This window comes from Rhizophagus irregularis, chromosome 11 (assembly GCF_026210795.1).
Source record: "Rhizophagus irregularis chromosome 11, complete sequence".
Classification (NCBI taxonomy): domain Eukaryota; kingdom Fungi; phylum Glomeromycota; class Glomeromycetes; order Glomerales; family Glomeraceae; genus Rhizophagus; species Rhizophagus irregularis.
Genome location: NC_089439.1, coordinates 4,062,715 through 4,086,057, shown reverse-complemented (window position 1 = coordinate 4,086,057; position 23,343 = coordinate 4,062,715). Strand labels below are relative to the sequence as shown.

Sequence of the window (23,343 nt, the reverse complement as noted above, 5' to 3'; positions counted from 1 at the left end):
ATTATATTATTTTCATGTCAAAAATATAGCATGGCAACTGTAAATTTTTGGCTACTCCTGAAGAAAAACATTGCAGAATTAATAAATGACATCTCATTTTAAACTCATTGATTTTAATAAGCAATATAAAAGGATTGAAATATTGGAGTTCAAAATGAATGCTTGCGTTCCCCTGCATACACTTTTTGAATTCTTCAATTTATTTTTTTTTTGTTAACATCCTGGATAAAAGTTACTTTAGTAAACTCTTTAAATGATTGCCCACTTAATTGGATCAAAAGGTAAATTCTTTCAAGAGAGTTTGTAGAATCTCATAGTTAAAGAGTGAACATCCTAATTCAGATTTCTAATATTGTTTAACTCATAAAAATACTGTGGTCCACCTAGTTTTACAATAGGGGGACAATTACTGCACAACGAATTTTCTCTCTAATTAAATCAATTCCGCCATCCCCTGTTGGGTAACTCATTGGAATTTGTTATTCCCAGAATTTTTTTCTAATTTTAATCTTCGTATTTGACATAAATGTAGTGTCTATCCATATTAAATTTAAGTATAATAATATATATTGTTTCTTTGCTTTGTTATTTATGTATTTTAAATTTGTATAGTTATTTCATAATTTAAATATTACTAAGAATAAAAGGATCTAGAATTCTTAATTCATTACTGCAGTTGCTGTGGTTGTTTTCTAGTTATATTTGACTGCAGTGTGTAACACTTTGTTATGTATTTATAAAATATGTATAATATCAACTTGTAGTTGTTTTTTTTGAACTTATTGAATAACTTGATTAAAATTGTCGCCATGATTTTAGAAAACTTGTTTTTGAGAGGAAGCTTATTTAGAAAAAGCTTATTTAGAAAAAGTTTGCTTAACATATTTTAATACATAAGAATAAGAATTTCATGAATGAACTTTATTAAATTTCTCAGTGACTTCATATTCTTGCTGGGCATAATCAAATATTTGCTGAAAATGTTTGAGCGAGGTATTATTGCTAATAATTCTAATATCGCAACTGGCCTACTCTAATTGGGGAACTTTATTGTAAAGTCGCAAAATAAATAGTGATAAACCCATGTCGAGTCGTATAGTATTATAACATTTCATCCTATATGCAAACAAGACGGACGATAAGTATTAAATCCCAATCGTCTTTGTGTGCATTAGCGTATTTCGCTAGAGCTTCACATAGCGTCCAATCACAAGACCATCGGTTGCGGATGGTGTAGACTTCGTTGTTACCCACATGATTTAAATGTCATTGACTGGTAATTCGTGTCCGATAACATTTGCTCTTTGTCTCCGGTATTTAATTCATAACTGCAAATATCTCAGTCATATACATAATATAACCGTGTTTTCTCCAAATTAAGATAAGGGAGAATCGATCTATCTACTCCAGCAAACAATTGCATTATAAGCATATCTCGTCAATCCCATCCAACGTACTTTTGAGGGTGATTTGGATACACTTTGATTAACAGTGTACGAAGACATCTAATACCAGGTGTTATTATCATCAAGTATTACTTTAAGGAAATCATTAAGAATTAAAAAATTCAGAGTTTTTGAGAATAAACGTTCGAACCATTTAAGATAATAAAAATTGTTTACGTGATATCATATAATGGACGCGTCACTTTATCAGGTTTAGACAATAGAACAATATAGAAATTTCAAAGGAAAGTATAGAAAAGAGAAGTCATTTAAAAATTCCGGGTTACATGAGGGTTACATGTTGTTTATATAGATATTTTTATATGTGACGTATTCATAAAGAAAAATTATTTTTATGACACGTTAACATGGCTTAAATGAAAAACATGGGCTGTGTAAAAGAACCGTCATAAAAAAAAAAACAAAAACATTAACTGCGAAATATAGCTGTGTAGAAAAATAAAAATGTTTTTGATTAACTTTTTAAACGATCAGTTTTTTTTTTTTCGTTTGATTTTTTTTTTTTCACAGCTAGATGATGTAGATGATGGGCTAAACGTGTGTTAACCATATTAGTAAAAATTTTATAAATTTTATAATAATAATTTAGGCCAAATTTCCAGATTTAAATGATCATCATAAACCCGAGAATCCCTTACAAAAGTAGCAGTACATTACCAAAAAAAAAAAATTATGTAAAAATTATTATTATTATTATTACTATTATTATTATTATTATTATTATTATTCATTATTATTCATTATTATTATTTATTTAATTAAATTTTAATTAAAAAAAAAAATTCTTATTAAAAAAAATCTACAAAAAAAAATTTTATTAATTTTATTAATCTAAAATTCTTCTAATTAATTAATTAATAAATTATTCACTACAGTAGTAAAGAACAAATTGATTTATTGATTTAATGAACTACTAAAAAAATGTTCAATAAAACATATATGTAATACAACAGATATTGTAGGACGTAGGTCAACATAACAATAATAAGACCATCAACACTAAATTTAGTATGGATCGATCGAAAAATAGGTTCAATAACTCTTTTGCTTAGTAATTTGTTAGTAAGTGAAACGTAATAAACGAATTCATAATAAAATTAATTGTATGTCAAAATATGTCGTGTTTTTTACTATTTTGTAAATATTACATATATGCTGAAAAAGCCACCCTGGTGGCTTAATTCATTCAACGGACAACATTCATAACGTATATTTCCGATGGAACTTTCCTCTTATGGGTATTACATTTTTTAATATATCGGAGTAATGTCGTTCATAATCCGATCTCGTAAATTATTGTACTACTAGTTAATTCATTGAAAAAAAAAAGTAATACAACAAGTCAGTAGAAAAATGCACGACTACGTAAAGGGGAGTTGCATTGATAGAAATCATGTGAATTATTCCTATCGACATAATTAATAATCCTTATATAATGAACTTAATTTGAACATGGATCAGCAATTATACCTTATCTTTATGGTTGTTTAGTATATCCGGCGAATAAAATATTTTTTTATACATAAACTCTCAATTCATTGAATTTTTTTTTTCTTTAAAATAATAATAATGTAAAAAATTTTTTTTTTTTTATTTTTGCACATTTTTTTATATATAATTTTATTTTAGGACTTTTTTTTTTAGACTTATTTTGGGGAGCGTAAAAAAAGTCATAAAATATGTCGCCTGTTTACTAGGTATGAACAAATAAAATAACCTGAAAAACAGGTTTTTCAAAAGGAGATTGTTATCATCCAATATCATCCAATTAATTAATGACTATCGAAAAAAGGGCGTTTTGTTTATTAATACGTCCCTCATTCTACACAGAGTATTTGATCTTTTATTTAATCTAAAAAAAAAAAAGTGTAAGGGGGGGAGAAGATAAATGATTAGTTAAAATAACGAATAGGGATGGGGATGGGGATGTGTTCGGAAGGAATAAAAGGAATAAAAGGAATATGTAACACGAAAGAAATTATTAACTTACGAATTGCCCATGTTAATTAATTTAAAATCTTTGGTGTAATGATGATACCTGTAAATTTTTTTTACGTAAAACAAAATATAAATAATGAAAATCTAGATCATATTTAAGAAGAACTTTAAAAAAACGATTATTAAGGTTTTTCAGTCTTTAGTGGATATATAATCATTATCTTTTATATTCATATCCATTTTTGGTAATTTCTTTTTTTTTTTATCATCATAAACCTGATATTATATATTTCATTAATATATATTTTTACCTTATCGATAAATTCTTTTTTTTGAAAAATTTTCTTTTTTTCTTTTTTTTCTTTTTCCGAATTCTAAAGAAATCGCTGTCCACAAAAAAAAAAAAGAAAGAAAAAAAAATTTTTTTTTCGATTTATAAATGAAAAAATGGGTATCTATAAATCATTACCTTAAAAAAAAGATTCTAACTTTTTATATTCTTAGATGATCAATTGATTATTATTTCCCTTAGATTTCTTAGATTTTAAAATTATTTACATTTTACTTTCATTTATTTCCATTAAAAATTCGGTTAACAATCATATTTTATTCTAATTACGGCTATTCCGACCTACTATTGCATCATTTCATATATATATATTTTTATTTCCGTAAATTTATCCGCTCAATAATTTATTTATTGTTTACGTTGTTTATGAGTTACAAAAATTTTGTGAAAAAAGATATCGTTATCAAATATCTAAATAAATAAAATTTACTTTTTATTTACCATTTATGCAATTTCATTTTCACCACGTTTTTTAGATTATCAAAAAAAAAAAAAAAAAAAAAAAAAAAAAATTTAAAAATAACGCTATTGAAATCAATGAATTCCTTCTATTTTAGATGTTGAATAAAAAAGAAAAAATTTTTGATTTTTTTTTTTCTTTTTTTTTTTCCTAAAAAAAAAAAAAAGAAAAGAGAAACAAAGACTAGACTAGATCTTTCTGACGGATAAACTACATACATCAATTGGAAAGTAATTTATTTATTGCGTTCTGTTTATTGTAACACATTATCAAGATGGGATTTCTGACATCATTTTAATAAACAAATCTACCTGACAACCAAAATAAATATGTGATGGGCGAAAATTGATCAACCATAACAAGTAAACCGAACTGAAAAAACTTGAAAATTGTGTATCACGTGAAATGATTTGTATCATTAATCGGGTACGAAACGCGTACGATCCCTTTTCGCGTGAGATACATATTAACATATTTTTTTATATTTTATTTTTATGTAATCTGATTATGATTTAGGCCTTCTAAGCCATTCTTCTGGGCCGCTCTGTTTCACAATTCATAAAATTTGGTAAAGATGATCGAATACATCATAAATCTCGTGATAATCTATCGATGACGCAATTGATAAACTGCGGCATGTGAAGAAAGGCTATATTAAGAAATAAGGCTATTGAGATTGACTTTATAGGCTTCCAATGAATCTTTTTTATTCCCCAATTCTTTATTTCCCAATTTTATTACATATTGGAACGTGTATCTCCCCATTTTTTAGTTCAATAAAATCCTATCCAATAATTTATTATGCGTGGAGTTACTTGCTTACCACATAATCCACACCCCTACTTTCACTTTTTAGCCAACTTTCCAAGTTAAGTTATTGCCGAATAGAAAAAAAAAATTTTTTGCAAATTTTTTTTTGGTAATCGTGTATTTCATATTTCGTGCGTGTTTAGTGTAGTGTTAAGTTACACATATGAATGATTTACAATAATGAACAAAGGATCTACAAAAAAAAAATTGTGGTTTTTCGCGCAGTAAATTTATTCACGCTGGGCGTACGATCCGCGTTTAACATTTTCTTTAAAAGAAAAAAAAAAGAAGAAAAAAGGAAAAAATTGTAAAACAAAATCAAGTATATATTCATTTAATTCATTATTTTATTTTTTTTTGGAACACAATAAAATAAATAAAATGTATATACATTTTTTTATAAATATAAATATTGTACATATCAAAAAATATATATTTATTATACATATATGACCGACTATTTTTGTATTAGACCGAATTTATTCGAACAAAGTGTGAAATTACTACTTGTGTCGATATCGGTGATGATTGATCGTGTTTTATTATTAATATTAGATTGGCTGTTTTTAGGCAGGGATAAATGTAACAAATCTCCGTGAAAAATGCTCGCGCATTTTTTTTTTAATTATTATTATTATATTATTACTTGTTACTTATTAGGTTAATAAAGAATATATATTTTGATGAAAATAAAGTTCTTTTTTTTTTTTTTTCTTTTTTTTTTTTTAAAAAAAAAATTTACTTTCTTCTTTTTCCCCCCTTCACATTTAAATGATATCTCGCTCATCCTAATTTATCGATTAAAAGAATATTCTAAAAAAAAAAAAAAAAAAAAAAATATCACCCCATTAAACAAGATCTACAATGAAAGATGTAAAACGATTACATACAAATTATTTACTTTGCACCTTTTTTTTTGCAGTTTATATGTAAAATGCAACACACAAAAAAAAAATGCAATATCAAAATTATTATTTCTTTTACTATTTTAAAAAGTACAATGACATCAATGTGTAACTTGTAATCTTTTATTACAGTAATTCGCGCGTTTGATTGTTATTAATTACGTATTCACGCATTACACTTTATAAATAAATAATTTTAAAACAAACATTTTTTTTTTTTCAAAAGAAAAATATTTTAATTGTGTTACAAGGCAGTTTATCGTTTAAAATGAAAGAAACCAATAAATTTAATTCCGTTTATGATATCATTTAAGGTAAACTCGATAGGTTACATTTTTAACCTAGATTTACATTCACCTAAAAAAATTTTTTTTTTATTTTATTATTATTTTTTTTTTTTTTTATTTTTATTACTTGATTAATTATCTATCAGTTATATCAAACTTTATTATCAATAAAAACAATAATAACAATAATAACAATAAATAAGTATTTTAAGTCTCTGATATATATTTTTTTACTCTAATTTTTTTTTTTTATTGTACGGAAAAAAATTGAAATCCGAAAATCATTATATTATTGGAGCTTAATTACTTCCATTTTTTCTATTTCAACACCAATTTTCCCTAGAAAAAAAAAACAATAACTTCAATAAAATCCATTGTCCGTTTTTTTTTTCCTTTTATCCTTATTTTTTTTTCACACAATAAAAAAAATTTTTATTTTGTACGTTTTTTTTTCATTTTTCGTTTCGTCAAAGGGAAATTTTTTTTTTGTACCCGACCTGACCAATAAAATAAAAAATAAAAAAATTTTTTATCTATTTTTTTTTCCACAAAAAAAAAAAAAACCCACATTTTGATTTTTTTTTTTACTTACTTACTAGTTATGGTCTTGGACGCTATCTCGTTGTCCGAAGAAACTTTTATTGCGATATTTGGTCATTTGACAAATCCCCAGTTATCAGTCGCATCAACTGTATGTAAAACTTGGTCAAAATACGCCCTTGCACTTCTTTATCGTCGGATTAGTATAAATACATCTCCCATTTGGTCACATTTTCTTAAATACAATTTATTTCAAAAACATTCTTCGAATTGTAAAGAATTAATATTATTTTCAATTATTATTTCTTCTTACGATAAATTGGTGTTACTTCAACATACAAATGATCTAAATCATATTGCTTTATTAAAATGTCATAATTTGGATGAAGATTTTCTTTCTGAATTAACTAGAAAACATTCAAAAACTTTGGAAAAATTCACTTTGTGGGGTCCTCGTACTTTTGAGTCAGGAGCTACTCCACTTAATGATAAACTCTTGAACCCATGTTTATCAAATTTATTAAATGTAAAACAACTTTCTATATGCGCCGCAAATATATCGGACCAATTCTTATTATTAATCGTTTCAACTTTATCGAATTCGAGTAATAATAATTTTTTATCTTCTTTGATCGAATTAGATTTAACTGAATGTTGGAAAATATCTGCTTTTGGTGTAGCTGAATTATTCTCTCCAAATCATTTATCATCTTTAAGAAAACTTAAATTACAATATCATGAAGAAAATAATATAGATGTGGAATTTTTTGAACTTTTAGGAAATTCTTTTCCAAATCAAAATTATGATTTTTTAGTCACTAAAAATTATTTAAAAAATAAAGTTTTAACAAAATTTGATAAAATTTGTAGTGATTTAGATACTTTAACAAATAAATATTCAAATGTTTTGGTGGAAAAACGTGATAATGTTTGGATGGATCATGAATTATTAGAAAGGTTTTTCTAAAGTTGTGAGTATATTACGAGCGGAGAGCATATAGATAACGAGTATATCGGGGAGAGCATACATCATTATAATATGATCGAGAATAGAATGATAGATTATTATAATATGTGAACATAGATTTATTAGCGATTCAGCATAGATTATTATAATACCTGTTATTGTGATTTGTGAGTATAGTGGGTATTACGATTAATTATAATCGTTACAATCGTTATAATCGTTATAATCGTTATAATCGTTATAATCGTTAAAGGTTAAAAAATATCAAACTTTTTTGTATTTTTTTTTTTTATTTTTTATTTTTGTCTTAAAAATTAGATTGGTAACAAAAATAAAATGTGTAAGTAAAGGTATAAAAAAATTTTAATATACAATAATTTTTTGAGGAGGAGGGGGAAATTTTTTTTTTTTTTTGCGAATTCTGCAAATTTTGCGAACTTGGTTATATTATGTTATTATGTTATTTACAATTTTGCGAACTTGGTTATATTATGTTATTATGTTATTTACAATTTTGCGAACTTTGTTATATTATGTTATTATGTTATTTACAAATTTGACGAATTTGATGAATTTGACGAATTTGGCGAATTTGATGAAATTTACGAAAATTTTTAAGGATTTTACGAATTTTTGGCGAATTTGACGGATTTGACGGATTTGACGGATTTGGTGGATTTGGTGGATTGATTCTTTTTTTTTTCTTTTTTTTTTTTTTTCTTTGCGAATTTTCTCCTTTTTTTTTTTCTTTCTTTTTCTTTTTTAATTAATTAACCCCTCCTTCTTTAATAACTCCCCCCTTTTTTTTGTATGTAATTGTACTATAATAAAAAAAAAATACACGCATTTAATTAAATAAAAAATAAAAAAAGTATTTCTGCAGTATTTCTAAGCATTTCTGCAGCCTTTTATACATATCTATTTTTTTTATTTTATTTCTTCATGAAATTTTTGAGGAAAATTTGTACTTTCTTGTTTGTGTAACAATGTCTCTCTTTTTTTTTCATAACGCCTTTTGTTCTTTTTTAAACGCATTAAACGCATTATCAAGCATTTCAAAAAAAAAAAATTTTCAAAAACGAAAAAAAAGTTTATAAAAATATGCACACGTGTACATTTTTAAGATTCTCCACGTGAGATACGAAGATACGTGGATATCTGATATGGTGATAAAATTGATAAATACGTGATTGTATGAGTGAATTGAGTGATGTACGAAAATCGTGATTAAAATCGTTGATCAAAAATCATGATCAACCGCAGCTTCTTTTTTTTTTTTGAGAAAAAATTATGAAAAAAATATGAAATATATATATCTGATATATAAAAAAAAAATATGCTAAAAAAAAAAAAAACCGAAAAAACAATATCTTGGATTAATTTAAATTACATTTTACTAAAAAGATATTAAACTTTGCATAATTTTCATATGAAAGGTTTTAATATCAAGTGATTAATTATTTTAATTATTTTAATTTTTATTAAATGTTTTACGTCATAAATTCATATAAAATTCGTAATATGATAAACGTGATGTCATATTTATCAAAAATATTTTTTCTTTTCGATCAAGTTCAAAAAAAATTTTTATCGTATATAAAAGTTAACCTGGTAGCTATTTCTTTTTTTATTTTTTTTATTCGAAAAATTTTATAATTTTATAATTTTATAATTTTATAATTTTATTATTTTTTTTTTAAAAAAAAAAAATTTTTTTAAAGAATTAATTAATTAATCATGAGTAATATTGAACAACATATGAATAAAGGTCAAGATAAGAAAAAGACCGACAAAATCATTATTCAAAATCCAGACCTTAGCAATAAGAATGAACGAATTATTGTTCAGGGTCAAGATAACAAGAAGAACGAACGACATCAAGATAACAAGAAGAACGAACGACATCATGATAACAAAAAAAATGAACGAAATCAAGATAACAAGAAACATGAACGAAATCAAGTCCATAACAAAAACGAACAAACCGATCGATCAATTTTTTCTGGTCATGATCATGATAACAAAAAGAACGAACAAAACCCAAAATTAAATCAAGAAAAAGATATCATTACAGAAGTTGATGAAGCTCCGGAGACAAAGGAACGTAAAGTTCCGAAAGATTTATCCGATAAACTCGGAAATGCTGGTTTGTAAATTTTATATTCTCGTTAATTTCTTAAAAAAGGTTCTCGTAATACTTATGAAATTCCTCCTTTTTAGGGCTACCACGTGCTACTATTGCCGCATCAAAAGAAATGCCTGAGGGAACCCCGGGCCGTCCAACAAGAAAATCTGTAAGTTTATTTTTAAAATTATCCTGAAATTAGATTTTTTTTTAACGATCGAATATTATTATTTTAAAGGTACTCCAACAACATGTCGAATTTTGGGATACTGATCATGATGGTGTTATTACCCCATTAGACACCTGGAAAGGTACAGTACATATATTGTATAATTATTCACTTTTTTTTTTTACAATTAATTTTTCGCTATGAATTTAGGTTTCCGTAAATTGGGATTCAGTCTTGCATTTTCCGCTGTCGCTGTTGGCATAATCCATGGTGGATTTTCTTATCCTACCCAAAAAAGTTGGATTCCAATTCTTGGTAATCCACTTTTTAATGTATATGTTGATACACTCAGTAAAGCTAAACATGGTTCCGATTCCGAAACTTTTGATACCGAGGTAATTAGTCAACTTATTCAAAACTATCAACCAGTGCAACGGGGAGGATAATTAATTGATAATCACATTTTTTTACTAAATAGGGTCGATTCGTTCCCGAAAAATTTGAAGAAGTCTTTTCGAAATATGATCGGGATAATAAAGGTGGACTAAGTTTAAAAGACATTAAGCAAGTTATTCGAGGTAATGCTAATGTATTCGATCCTTTCGGTTGGACTTCTGCCGTATTTGAATGGGGAACTTTGTATTTGTTGTGTGAGAAAGACGGAATAGTTTATAAAGAAGATGTAAGAAGTTGTTATGACGTAAGCAATTTTTTTATTTTTATTCAACATTACAGTATATGTGTACTCCTGTATAACAAATTTTTATTAATATTATAGGGAAGTCTCTTCTTTAAGATGCAAGAAACAGAAGAAAAACGTCAAAAAGGAGTTCCTATAATCAAAAGTAGTGCTACTACCACTAGTGCCAAAGAAGAATAAATTAATTTTTTTCATATTTTTGTGGACTTTTTCTTTATTATTTTTTTTTTCGCTAATTGTTTAATATTTTTTTTTGTTTTTGTTATTTTTTTTTCGATAATTTTTTTTTTTGTGAAATTAATAAAAATTAATAAACAATCTTAATCTTAAATTTGATGATAGTATGTTTATGTGATTATTATTTTGTAAGACTATTTTTAAAATACAGTACTTTATAAAATTAATTAATTATGTTTAAAACTCGTTTAACCCAGAATATATATTACCAAATACTATCCGTATTACTGTAAATCTCATCTATATTTATAATCCTGATAAGTTGGCGCAAGAAATAAAGAGGTTGTACTGCATGATTGCGCTCAAAAATGTTTATAATCGACATTCGAATTTTTAATTCTCTGCCTGAAATTTCCATGTTTTAAAAGTGAGCTGCAAGGTCAGGTGATGTACTGTAAGGTTAAAAAAATTGTGGCAAAATAATAATAATTTCGTACAAGAGACAACAGTATTGTTATTGTCAAAATTAATATTTGACAAATTAGCTTGTTAGTTTTTTTTTTTTTTTGGAGTGATTATAAATATTATAAATAATTAAGGGATTCTTTTTTTTATATCTGATATATGACTATATCATTCAAGGCATATATCATGATTTTTTTTTTTTAAAACTGTTTATACTCCTAAGTTCTGTACTGTAGTCTGTACTGTACAGTTAAAAAAAATGGTACATTATGTATAAAGCAGCATGTACTGTACGAAGTACGAGTTTTTTTTTTTTAAAAAAAACAGTAAAGTACAATTCGCTTAATCGTACCGTAAAGTTTATCAACAAATTATTTTTTTTTTTGCATGATTGACAATCATGCAAGCCATGCAAACCATGACAACATGACACCATGTTTATACCTTTTTGAGACTTTCTTTATTATTACCCAAATTTTCGAATTTTGATGATTTTGGCTAGTATCTTAGCTTTGATTAGAATTAATATATACTTTTTAGGATTAGATTGTTTCATTCTAATTTCGTGATGATTATTTGATGATTACAACACAAATTTGTAATGACCACCTCTGGGATAGTGCTGTCGTCATATCACATTTGTTCATTCAACTTCTATTTTTCCGTTTTCAGAGTTTTCGGAGTTTTCAGATTTCTGAAGAGGCGTAAAAAGTTCCCAGTTCCCATAATTGTAGGTATTGTAGGTATTGTAGGTATTGTAGGTAATGTAGGTAGGTAATGTAAAGTATCATTCCCAATTCCCCACCGTTTCACTTTTACCAACTACACAAATATCATCAAAATTATTATAGTATATCCAATATATATCTAATAATATCTAAACCGAAATAGTTTTTATAGAAATTATAATGAATATAATCAATTTAGTCATTATTGTATGAATGAGCAAATTATTATTTGACAAATAAAATTATAAGATTTTAAAAAAAACTTTATTTTTATTATAAAATTTATAATATGCATATTTATGAACAAAAAAATTTTTTTTTTTTCGATTGTAAAATACGTTGACCAACCACCATATAATTATTAACCACCGTATAATTATTAGTAATTTAGTAATATAAAGTACTTGTATGTAACATTGCAAAATGGTATAATAGCCAATCGTCGTTTTTGAGTCAGGTCCTAGATCATGTGATGTGATCATGTGAAACATCGTTTCTTTAGGTATTAAGTTTTAGTAGTTAATATGTAAAGCAAATGTTACTACATCCCAGTTATAAAAAAAATAAAGCAATGTACTATTATTTTTCTTAATATACATTATACATTTGTCAACTTTTGTTCATTATTTTTTTCGTCTTGTTTTTATATTTCTCCAGTAACTTCCTCATTATTTTCATAGTTAATCTCATACAGTAATAACGATATTTTATATGTTCCAGACATATATAAATTATATGATGATAAATTTCCTTATAATTTATTTCATATTACTAATATACAATTACGTTATATACTCGTTATATGGCGTAGTAAATATGTTATTCTGATTCGATTAACCTAAATTGGTATCTGTACAACCGAGTTTATGATTTTTATACGTTCAGATTTCCACTCATCTCATCCCAAATTCTCGTCTAACTTGTCTACGTATAAACAAACTAACGTTCTCATCCAAATTCTCGCCTAACTAACGCTCTCATCCAAATTCTCGCCTAATTAACGTTCTAACTAGTCTACGTCTATCTAACTTATAAAGATGTGGATCCATTTTGAAGGTACACCAAAACGTGAGAAGTTAATACTTGGAAAAGATGATCTTGAATATATTGGTTTTTTGGATTATAATGATGGAAGTTATTCGGACTTAGATGATCTTAAACATATTCTTCGTAAACATTATCCTGAAATTCTCAAAAATATTGGAAATCGTCATATTGAAATTTTTGATAAAGATTATGAAGATATTGATCCGGAAACTGACCTTAGTACTCTTAATATTATAAATTATTCAGAAACATTAATGATTATTAGGTATCCACTCTCAGATACATATAGTAAGTAAAGGATTTCATTTTATTTATTTATTTATTTTTTTCTGTAAAAGTACTTATTTAATTATGTACCATCAAATACAGTTATGGTTACTTTCACGTACGATTCACATAATAATAATGAAAGTTATGGAATACCACACACTACTGGTTCTTTTTATTTGTTGATAAAAGCCGCTAAAAAAATATTCAATGAATTTTTAAAAGAGGAAACAGAAATCTATTTTATACATGATAAAATGGAGATCAAGGACGCTTATGGTTTAAATGTCTTAGTATCTAAAACTAAGAATAATAATAAAGAATGTGTACTTAATCTAAAAATTATAGAAAAAAATAAAAAATCTCCTAATACTTTGGATCTCAAGAGTGTATTTGAAGAGGTATTATTAAGTAAGAATTGTCAAACTCTTGAAGATTTACCAATTCTTAACTTGAAAGAACTTCCCGAATTAGATCAACCATTTCCTGAAGAAGTTTTAGAAAATTTTCTCAAAGATCTTAATGAACATCTTGATGTATTCACTAAAGTAATCGTTACAAATGAGTCAATGAGTCATGCGTACATTAATTTCTTCATGATAACTGCAGTTCGTCATGTGAGATCATATATGGGAAATCGATTACAATTAAACCCGGAAAAAGAACAAAATAGTAATGGATTAGTAGAATATGCGATGAAACTTATGTTATGTGAAGCAAAAGCGGACAATATGGATCAAGGAGCAGCTCAGATTATTGTGCAATTGCATAATGCAGTAGAACAACGATCAAACAAACGCAAGCATGGGCAAGAGGAACAAATAATGTTTGGAATAGTTACAACCGGAATGAGATGGCGATTTTTCCGTTGGTCTGGATTATCAAAAGTTCATGTTTCTGAGGAATATATTTGTAATTTTGAGGGTAATATGAAATATGAAAAAGAATTATTAGAGTATATTGCTCGGATGTTACAATTCCAAGCCAAAAGTAATGAACCCTCAAAACGTCAAAATATAAATGATAAATGATAATTGTTTTTTATACATTAGGATAGTTATGGATAAGTTTCATAGCGTGGTGCACACAAAAAATTTGCTGAATTTTCATATATTTTTTTTATAATAAATGTATGAGAATGCGCATGTGCTTTGGAAAATAAAAAATTAATGCTCTTCAAACATCCTTATAACAAATTTGCTATATGATTTTGAATCAACGTAGCTAATAATAGTAGACAAATCTCATTATATATATACCAAACCATACTGTATCATCGATCATGATATTACGAAACAATCTTTATCGAATTTTTATTTTTATGCTACTCTGAGCAAACATTGATCGTTAAATACTCGTCAGATCTGAGACGTCGCTACTCGCTATTATACCATACAATACATGATACATTGATACATCCTTTTACTGATGTAGGACCTATTATTGTCTAGTATAGTTAGATCTATTATTGTTATTTTTTACCAATTTGTTATTTCTTTTTTATCCTTTCAAAACCTTTATAAAAAAAAGTTCAATTAAGGAGATATTTATTTTATTACTTCTTTATATTTTGTTCATGATCGAAGAGTTGTGGTTTGTTGATTGCTATATTGCTTCGCAATGTCACGTTATTTTTTCAACCCTTTTGGCATTTCCAATACCCCAATTATCTAAAGTAATGTAACATGACTGATTTTTAAATTCTCCTTCGTTTGAAAAATATGCGGCAATACTTCTATAATATAATAAAAGAGTTGTTGCAAGACAATTCATTTTTCAAATAAAGGCTTTCTACGAGTAGATACTGAAAATTATATCAAACCCGGGATTTTCACATCAAAATTTTCGTGTTAAACACTCCCAGACTCCTTCAAATTCCTGTATAGTACAATTTCATATAATAAAACTCCGTAAAATACAGTTCATACTTTTCTAATATAAAAAAAAAAGAATCTGGATAACAAATAATTGCTGCTATACTAATAAGAATTTGCTTCTTAAGAAATACTCCATGTAAGATCTATATGTTACAAGAATATATTTTTATGGTAAATAACGATATTATAAAAAGATTTATAGCTTCTTTGATTTCTTTTATTCATAAATTAACTTTTCTGTTATAATAATTATAATGTATCACTCTATAGGTAGGAGATCATATAGATACTGCTAGACTGATCGAGAGAACCTGAGTTATCAAATGTAGATTCTTCACGTAAACGAACATCATTTGACAAAATCCATGGAGAACAACCAACCAATACGGTATTTTTTTTTTTTGCAACAATTTTTTCAAATTGAAGTATGTTTTACTAAAATAATCCCAAGTATTTGTATATCAAGTTCAGTCTGACTTTTTACTTTTACTAACGTCATTATGTCAATAATTCTGTGTAATTGGAAATTTTTTTTCCTCTAGATAAATCCACGATTCTTACGATTCTTAAAGAAGTATTAATTTTCTGCGATATGTCTATTTCATCATTATAATCAGAATGTAAGCTCATTATATTATTAGGAGAAAACTTGCCAATATACTTTGAAAAGTTAATGTTTACAACGGCCATGAAAGAAGTTTAAAAGAAAAGCCGTTAAGAAAATCTAATCCTTATCTACTTTAGACTAAGGATTTGATTCTTGAGATTCAATTCTCAACAATTTTTTTATATACAGGTCGACGTGACTCCAAAATGATTATTTCCTTACTTTCATAACGCACATTAATCTTCCATAGTTGCGTATTAGCTAAAGAGCGGAACACATTTACGGAAGAATTACGAATAAATTGAAAATTTTTCAATTGTAGACATAATGGATTGTATAAAAAGTGGAAGGATCAGTGTAGATGTGAAGGTTCGTAAGTTTATCGAAGACAGGACAGCTTGTGTCTTACGAACGAAATTAAAATTTAGGCCTAAATATTCGATATTTGTCCCTACTCCCTACAAACACGCATTATGATAAATTAAACTGGTTTGGAGGAGCTATTGACCGTCAATAAAAAGCAATTCAAACAATTCAAATAAAAAATCATTTCAAGAACGTTGATTGCTTCAATCAATTCCTTGAGAATGGTGAATTTTATTTAAATATTTACACACGTGGCTGTTTATAATGGTGATTGATAATGAAAGGACGAAAATCTGTATTATTTTTTTTTTTTACGAAAACTTTTTCTTTTAAAATCCCTATAAATTATAAATTGATATTTATATATTTATTCCATTTATAAAAATCAACTTAATATGATTACAATGGAAAACTTTAAAAACTTTGTCAACTTTCATATTAATTGTATTTTGTAATTGATACTTATATACGCCTTATTTTGACTATCCTTTATATTTTACTTTTGAACCTTTTCCATCAAAGTTAACTTTCCAAAAATTTCCTTGATTAACCAACTTATAGCGGTTACGGTACATTACGCCGAAAGCCAATTTCGCCGAAGAGATATTTCCATTCGCCGAATTCCATCCCATTTCACCAAAAATGGTAGCGATTAACATTTTTATAAAAAATATTCATCGCGCAATGAAAATTATTTTTAGAGATCTTTTTTTTTTCAAGATATTAGGATATTATCACTTTAACATTCAAGTAAATGATATTAATTGTTAAATAAATAACTTTATTTTCCTGAAAACACTTATTCACGAAAATGTAAGTAAAAAAAGATTAATGTACTATAAACAACGAGATAAATTTAATAAAAATCATCTAACTAATCCAAAAATTCTAGAAAAGATTCCTTTATGTACTATTTAGTATAAAAACGATAAGGAATAAATAATTTTCCGGCGAAATATTCATTAGGCAAAATATCCATTCGGCGAAATGTCCATTTGGTAAAACTGGCTTCGGCGAAATAGAATTCGATGAAATGGGTTTCGACGAAACGTACTTTCGGTAAAAGATGAAACGTCCCTTCGGCCCTTTGGCGAAATGGCTTCGGCGTAATGTCCTGATAACACTTATAGCTACTGTATCTCCGATATCAGCAGAATTTTTCGATGCCTATAAGTAAAATAAATATAAATTATGAATTTATTTTCTAGAATTAATTTAGAGTTTTTTAAAGCCAATTCATATAGTTTTATCTTGCCACTATCTTATCTTATTATCAAATATCATCAATGAATCATGTGTTGCAAAAGTTTGTGATGACTCAATTGACTCTTGCAAGATTGTATATAAAAGTAATGGAATAAGTATACAATAAACAATTTTTATGCATAAGTCAATTACTTCAATAACGTGAGTATAAAAAAAAATGTTCTTGAAAGAAATAACAGAAGATTCAATAAATCAATAAATAAAATATTACTGACGCGACGCAAGTATCATTGCTACACTTAATCACGTGATACTTTTAACAGTATTTTTCAGTTTCGATTACTTCGCGTACACACGATATTCGCGGATATGATGGTTATGATCATGCATGAAATTTTTTTGACTACGATATAATTTTTTATACTCGCGTACACACGATCTCATGATCAATATAACGTCATCTCTTTTGCGGGTTATGAAATTTTTTGACTATAATTTTTTATACTCAGACTGTAACTGATAAACTCATATAAAAAGGCCTCTCCATCCAAAAAAATTTTCATTTATTCACTTTTTCTTTTCCCTTTTACTCTTTCCTTTTATCATTCCCAGCAAAGTAACCAAATAAACTTATCTTTCTCTTTAACACCTTTTCTTTCTAAAAATATATATTATATTTTAACCTTTTTAGGGACCATCGTCAAATTCAAGGTACGTATGGCACATCTTTGGCGTATTTATTTAGCGGCAACCAGCGTAGCCTTATCATTGGTATCTTTACGTGTTATCATGGTACCATGTAGGTCTTGACCTTGTAGGCATTGCAGTCGTCAAAACACTCATGATATTGATGATGTACTACTCAGTTTTACTGACCATACTTTAGATAATATTTTTAGGAGACCGCCTCCATCGTACTCAGTGGCTACTGGAGGCTTGACTTCCAATACTTGATGACTCTCCTTCAGTATAGCGACACGTTTTCTGAGGGACAATCGTTTTCCAAGCATCGCCTCCCAAGGAACCAATTCTCCGCAATTTCCCAAAGGATGTTTGTATTTATTCAATTGTTCCACTGTTAGGGCATTCTTCACATTCTTCGTTGTCTCTGACCTAACTGGGAGAAAATGTTTCCATACAAGAATCTTTTTGAGTGGAAAACGAATCTTAGAAGTCAAAAGATAATCAGAATATATTTACTGGAATTTTAAAGAGGTGGGTAAATAGTATTCTATCACTCACTGGCCCATAATCCTTGACTGCACACCGCGAAAGCAACGTGCGAAGGTTTATAAGGGCTGCCGGCTTTAAAGGGTTGCAAATAGATGACTGGGACACTACAAGATATATCGCAATGCAATCAATCTTTAAAAAAGGATTTTTTTTTCTTTTTTAAAAGAGTGCTCCGACATATCACAACTTATCTAACGTCATGTCTGAACAGCAGCGCAAACTGGACTCTTAGTCTACAGTGATGCTCGCAAACTGCTGGGACTCTTCGTCTAACAAGGATGCTTTTATAGCAGTGTGACGTTAGCGCAAGCTGGACTCTTCGTCTACAGCTTAGCATAAGCTGGACTCTTCGTCTACAGCTTTATCATGATCCCGCTATTTGCCATCAAACTGCTGCTTGTAAAGGATCTGATGGTTATAATAGAGAATATAGATGGTGGTGAAGGATACCATGATATATATAGTCACTCCTGAAATGTATGCTTATCCGGTCATGGTGTACAACAACTTGTCAAAATGGTTACTGTTTACAATACCATTTTGGTATTCACTATTATGGCCTGAAGTGAATGAGCTAGAACTAACATAAGCTTTTAATGTTAATTTATAGGGACCTGAGCGGAAAGAAATGTAACAAGAGCGGACATAATGTGGCGATAATAGCAATAATTGGACTTGGTTAAAAAAGATTTATTTTTTGGGAAAAAGGTTCTAAGAAAGCAATTTTTTATTTAAATGATAGTTGTCAAATATAATGTTACCATTTAATCGGTTTACCCTCCAATTATACCACAATTTATTTAATGTCTTAAATAAGTTACTTAATAGTCTTAAATTTATGGCACTGAGAATTTTTAATTTTTATTATATTTATAATGATAGATTTGGAATTCACTAAAATTCACTCGTTTTTGTTTCATCTGACATAATATTAAATATAATGATTTAATTAGTTTATTCCGACTGCTATTATTAGCTTATAAATAAGATTTACTAAATTTTATTTTCATTTATCATTAAGTATTTGTTATTTATCTATTTGTTAATATCTGTTGCATAAAACTTTATTGGGCCATAATATCACCTTACATAAACGTATAAGATATAGGAGAAAAAAAAGTATTTGGCGAATAATGGTTAACCGAATGAGAAATCCAAACTAAGATTAATCGTAAACCGATCAGATCAACTATCGCAAATTGACCATAATCTAAGAAAATAAATACCTACAAAATCAAAGAGTACCAATGTATGAGTAACACGGGTCACTGTACGATTAATTAGCAAAAGGAAATTCATAAATAGTCACTTATCAAGAAAACGAATAGGAATTAAGGAATTTAACGTCACCCTTATTAGGGACCGCCAATCAGATACTAACCACCCCACTTAACATACTTTCCTCCAACCTCCAATAAAGTATACGTATGAGGATCTTTATCATGGTCCTGCCATGTAAGAGAAGATTTTGCGGCACCCTCATTATAATTTAACCATTAAATTATAATGATTCGGTATTCTGAGATGACGCGTGTGTTATCAAAATTACTGACATGGCAACCACTAATAATGGTACCGCTACTACCTTTATGTGTTTATTAAAACAACAAATATATATTCCAGTTACAATACCAAGCAAGATAAGTACTCCTACTATTTGAGCAATAAAAATTTTCAGAATGGTTTACTTTTTTTTTACAGATTTTTATGTAACTGACGAGTAAAATATCCCATGTATCTAGGTACAGTACAATTTATTTGTATATCGCTTGAGCCTTATGTTATTATCCAAGCGTCACGTATGCCAAAGTGCACAAGGAAATACTAAGACGAATAAATAAATAATAGAAACGCCAAACTGATTACACACCAACTTGGTATTAAGCTAATAAATCAGATAGTCAAAAGGCCAATCCAAACAAGTAGCGACTTAGATATCACTACTCATTGCACAGCCTCTAATTGTTATATTACTCTTATTATTTGAAGTTAGATTTTGATGCCCTGATGAAGAATGGGACAATGTCTAATATTATTTTACTTGAGTATTTGGACATGATCTCGTTTGTGATCAGATACGCTTATCAGGTTAAGTTCACTCTGAACTTGTTTTACTTGAGTATTTGGACATGATTTCGTTTGTGATCGGATAAATTAAAGGCTAATTAATAAAATTTTTATATAAAAACATTTTGATTAATAAAGGATGCATGCAAGCTGATGTATAGTACATTCTATCTAATCCTTATATATATATATATATATCCATATCCCTGCTTCTTATAACCGCTATAACCGCATAGCATCTTTTATAATACACTTTGTACTGACTCTTTAAGATGTACCATCTTATTTATTAATCATTAATAGCAACATTAAAGTTTGCAAGTTCATTTCTAAATTTAATGAATTATCAAACATTTTACCCTTTCCATTATTTTCCGAAATTTGGTCAATATTTTAACCTCATCAATAAGTTGAAAAAGTCGCCCTTTCGAATAATATTTTAACATATTTTAGATGGTTGATGAATTCTTACCTGTTAAAGTTATACAGTATGTGTATTATTTGGAAAGATAACATCTCTCGCGTTATCGAAGAAAAAGTTTTGTAAAATGGAGAATTCAAAAGACTTATAGTAAATTTTTAAAAATTACTAAACGTTCTTCCATAAAATAACAGAAATTTTATTACTTTTCTAAAGCACAACGACTCTCTTTTACAATGATATATATTTTATTCTTCTATAAGAGATTTGCTAATAATAATACTTATAAAATGGGATAATAATAATAATTTGTAAAAAGAATAGTAGTAATCTCTATGTAATAAACATTATAAATATGTTTTAGCATTTTTAATAACACCTAATTTTCTATATTTTTCAATTATTTTCATATTTCTTTTCTCTAAATCATCAAAAACATTTAAACATATAAAAGTAATAGATTTTTGTGGAATACGATTACTCCAATTAATAAAGAAAGAATCTAAATCTTTAGATAATATATTAGATTTTGCATAATTATATAATCTTAATTCATGAAAACATTTTGGTGAATATTTAACAATAGCTTCCAACATATCTTTTTCTTTTATATGTAAACGACCGCACATCACTTGTATACACTCCAAAAGTTGACAACCATTTAAAATATCTATTAAAGATTTTTTATCAATAAAAATAGTATATAAAAATTTGAGATTTGGACATAATTTTGGTATAGATATATTTAATAAATTATCATCTCTATTTATATAAAGATAATTTAAATTTTTTCCATTAATTTTTATAAAATCAATTAATATATCAGATCTTGGACATCCGAAACTAAATTTTAAATTTTGTAATTTTTGAAAATGAAAATATCTTAATTCATCCTTAAAATCTTTTAATGTGGCATTTAAATAATCAAATGTTATGATAAGTTCTTTTAAATTGATGAAATTTGTAATAAATGTTAATGGTTTATGATCATTTTTCCCTTTTAAAAGTAATTTAGTTATAGTATTTGAATGTTTTATTAATGAAGGTATAATATCTGTCCAATCATGATGAGATTGTTTCAATGATACATTTTTTAAATTCTTTTGTGATATAATTAAATCATTTAATCCGTTCGAAACCTTTTCTCCAAATTTTATAGTTAATGATTGAATATTATGACAAAATTTTGACATTTGATAAAAAAATTCTGATTGAATATCTGAATTACAATTTAATTCTGAAAGATTCATCAAACAATTTTTCGCTCCGGGAAATTCAATAAAAAGTATTTCATAATTTATCTCATTAGGATTTAAATAATAATTTAATTTTTTTAATGAAGGAATTTTTTTCATAAACATTTTAATTATTTCCTGTGCTATTAAAATTAAATCTTTCTTATCGTCATTGTTAATGTTGTCATTATTGTTATTATTGTTGTTGTTGTTATTGTTGCTGCTATTGCTGCTGTCGTTTCTGTCGTTGCAATCGTTATCGCTGTCACTATCATCATCGTTGTCATAATCGTTGTCGTCGTCGTCGTCGTCGCCGTCGTCAGATATTTCTTGATAATTTTCGATCATTATATTAATTTCATCAATTGAAATAAATTTACAAAATGATACGTAATCAAATAACGGAGTTTTTGTGGTTGGGGTTGGAATAAAAATTTTATTCTTGTATAAAAGATCTCTTGATTCGTTAGGAAGACAAGAGATTAAAGTACCAAGAACTTTTGAAATTATATCGTAAATCCCAAATATTCTTTCTCCATAAAATTCTAACAGAAAGTTTACACCATAGTCGATTAACTAATAAGCATGAATATAAAGTTCCTTTATCATCCTCTAAAAATTCAAAGATATTATTAAGGCAATCAGGAAGAAGTTCGCAGTGCATCTTTTTTTTTTGTTTTTTGATATACAGTATTATATATTTAAAAAAGTTTAGCTCGATAATAGACTAAACCAAAAAAGAATAGCTTTTGTTCTTCTTTTTAAAGCAATTCATTTACTATAAATTGTGACACAAATTTTATATTTGAAGTACCAAGAACTTATTTTTTTCAACGAGTAAGGAAGGTCGCGAATTGAAAAAGGAATGTACATATTAGCTGATAGATTTTATTGGTTTCATAAAAATTCGTGCGTCAAAAATAATATTTAT

At 27.0% G+C, this 23,343-nt stretch overlaps 6 protein-coding genes across 6 annotated transcripts; 3 read left to right on the top strand and 3 right to left on the bottom strand.

Annotated features, from left to right (window-relative positions):
* Positions 1-3,064: 3,064 nt before the first annotated feature.
* Positions 3,065-4,211, bottom strand: OCT59_003380 (uncharacterized protein; the record flags this gene model as incomplete). Its single annotated transcript, XM_066145573.1, has 4 exons — positions 3,065-3,318; positions 3,457-3,504; positions 3,716-3,790; positions 4,195-4,211. 4 exons carry the CDS (start codon positions 4,209-4,211, stop codon positions 3,246-3,248), a joined length of 213 nt encoding a protein of 70 aa, XP_065996281.1. The 3' UTR covers positions 3,065-3,245.
* Positions 4,212-6,704: 2,493 nt separating this feature from the next.
* On the top strand, positions 6,705-8,632 carry OCT59_003379 (uncharacterized protein). Its single transcript, XM_025318062.2, has one exon. The coding sequence runs from the start codon at positions 6,817-6,819 to the stop codon at positions 7,720-7,722; it is 906 nt and encodes a 301-aa protein (XP_025176982.1). The 5' UTR covers positions 6,705-6,816; the 3' UTR covers positions 7,723-8,632.
* Positions 8,633-9,364: 732 nt separating this feature from the next.
* Positions 9,365-11,726, top strand: OCT59_003378 (uncharacterized protein). Its single transcript, XM_025318063.2, has 6 exons — positions 9,365-9,868; positions 9,943-10,016; positions 10,086-10,158; positions 10,227-10,411; positions 10,495-10,716; positions 10,795-11,726. Exons 1-6 carry the CDS (start codon positions 9,460-9,462, stop codon positions 10,894-10,896), a joined length of 1,065 nt encoding a protein of 354 aa, XP_025176983.2. The 5' UTR covers positions 9,365-9,459; the 3' UTR covers positions 10,897-11,726.
* A 1,397-nt stretch (positions 11,727-13,123) lies between these two features.
* OCT59_003377 (uncharacterized protein) lies at positions 13,124-14,431 on the top strand (the record flags this gene model as incomplete). The annotated part of the gene is made up of 2 exons (XM_025326249.1): positions 13,124-13,421; positions 13,503-14,431. 2 exons carry the CDS (start codon positions 13,124-13,126, stop codon positions 14,429-14,431), a joined length of 1,227 nt encoding a protein of 408 aa, XP_025176984.1.
* Positions 14,432-18,295: 3,864 nt separating this feature from the next.
* Positions 18,296-18,706, bottom strand: OCT59_003376 (uncharacterized protein; the record flags this gene model as incomplete). Its single annotated transcript, XM_066145572.1, has 2 exons — positions 18,296-18,569; positions 18,699-18,706. The coding sequence occupies 2 exons, from the start codon at positions 18,704-18,706 to the stop codon at positions 18,296-18,298; spliced, it is 282 nt and encodes a 93-aa protein (XP_065996280.1).
* Positions 18,707-21,524: 2,818 nt separating this feature from the next.
* Positions 21,525-23,076, bottom strand: OCT59_003375 (uncharacterized protein; the record flags this gene model as incomplete). Its single annotated transcript, XM_025332108.2, has 2 exons — positions 21,525-22,909; positions 22,974-23,076. 2 exons carry the CDS (start codon positions 23,074-23,076, stop codon positions 21,525-21,527), a joined length of 1,488 nt encoding a protein of 495 aa, XP_025176985.2.
* Positions 23,077-23,343: the final 267 nt, after the last annotated feature.

Excerpts from the sequence above, each read along its gene's own strand:
- OCT59_003379 (XM_025318062.2), top strand. The coding sequence starts at position 6,817 with ATGGTCTTGGACGCTATCTCGTTGTCCGAAGAAACTTTTATTGCGATA.
- OCT59_003378 (XM_025318063.2), top strand. The coding sequence starts at position 9,460 with ATGAGTAATATTGAACAACATATGAATAAAGGTCAAGATAAGAAAAAG. Across the intron at positions 10,017-10,085 it reads GCCGTCCAACAAGAAAATCT|GTACTCCAACAACATGTCGA; the intron begins GTAAGTTTATTT and ends ATTATTTTAAAG. Across the intron at positions 10,412-10,494 it reads CCGAAACTTTTGATACCGAG|GGTCGATTCGTTCCCGAAAA; the intron begins GTAATTAGTCAA and ends TTTACTAAATAG.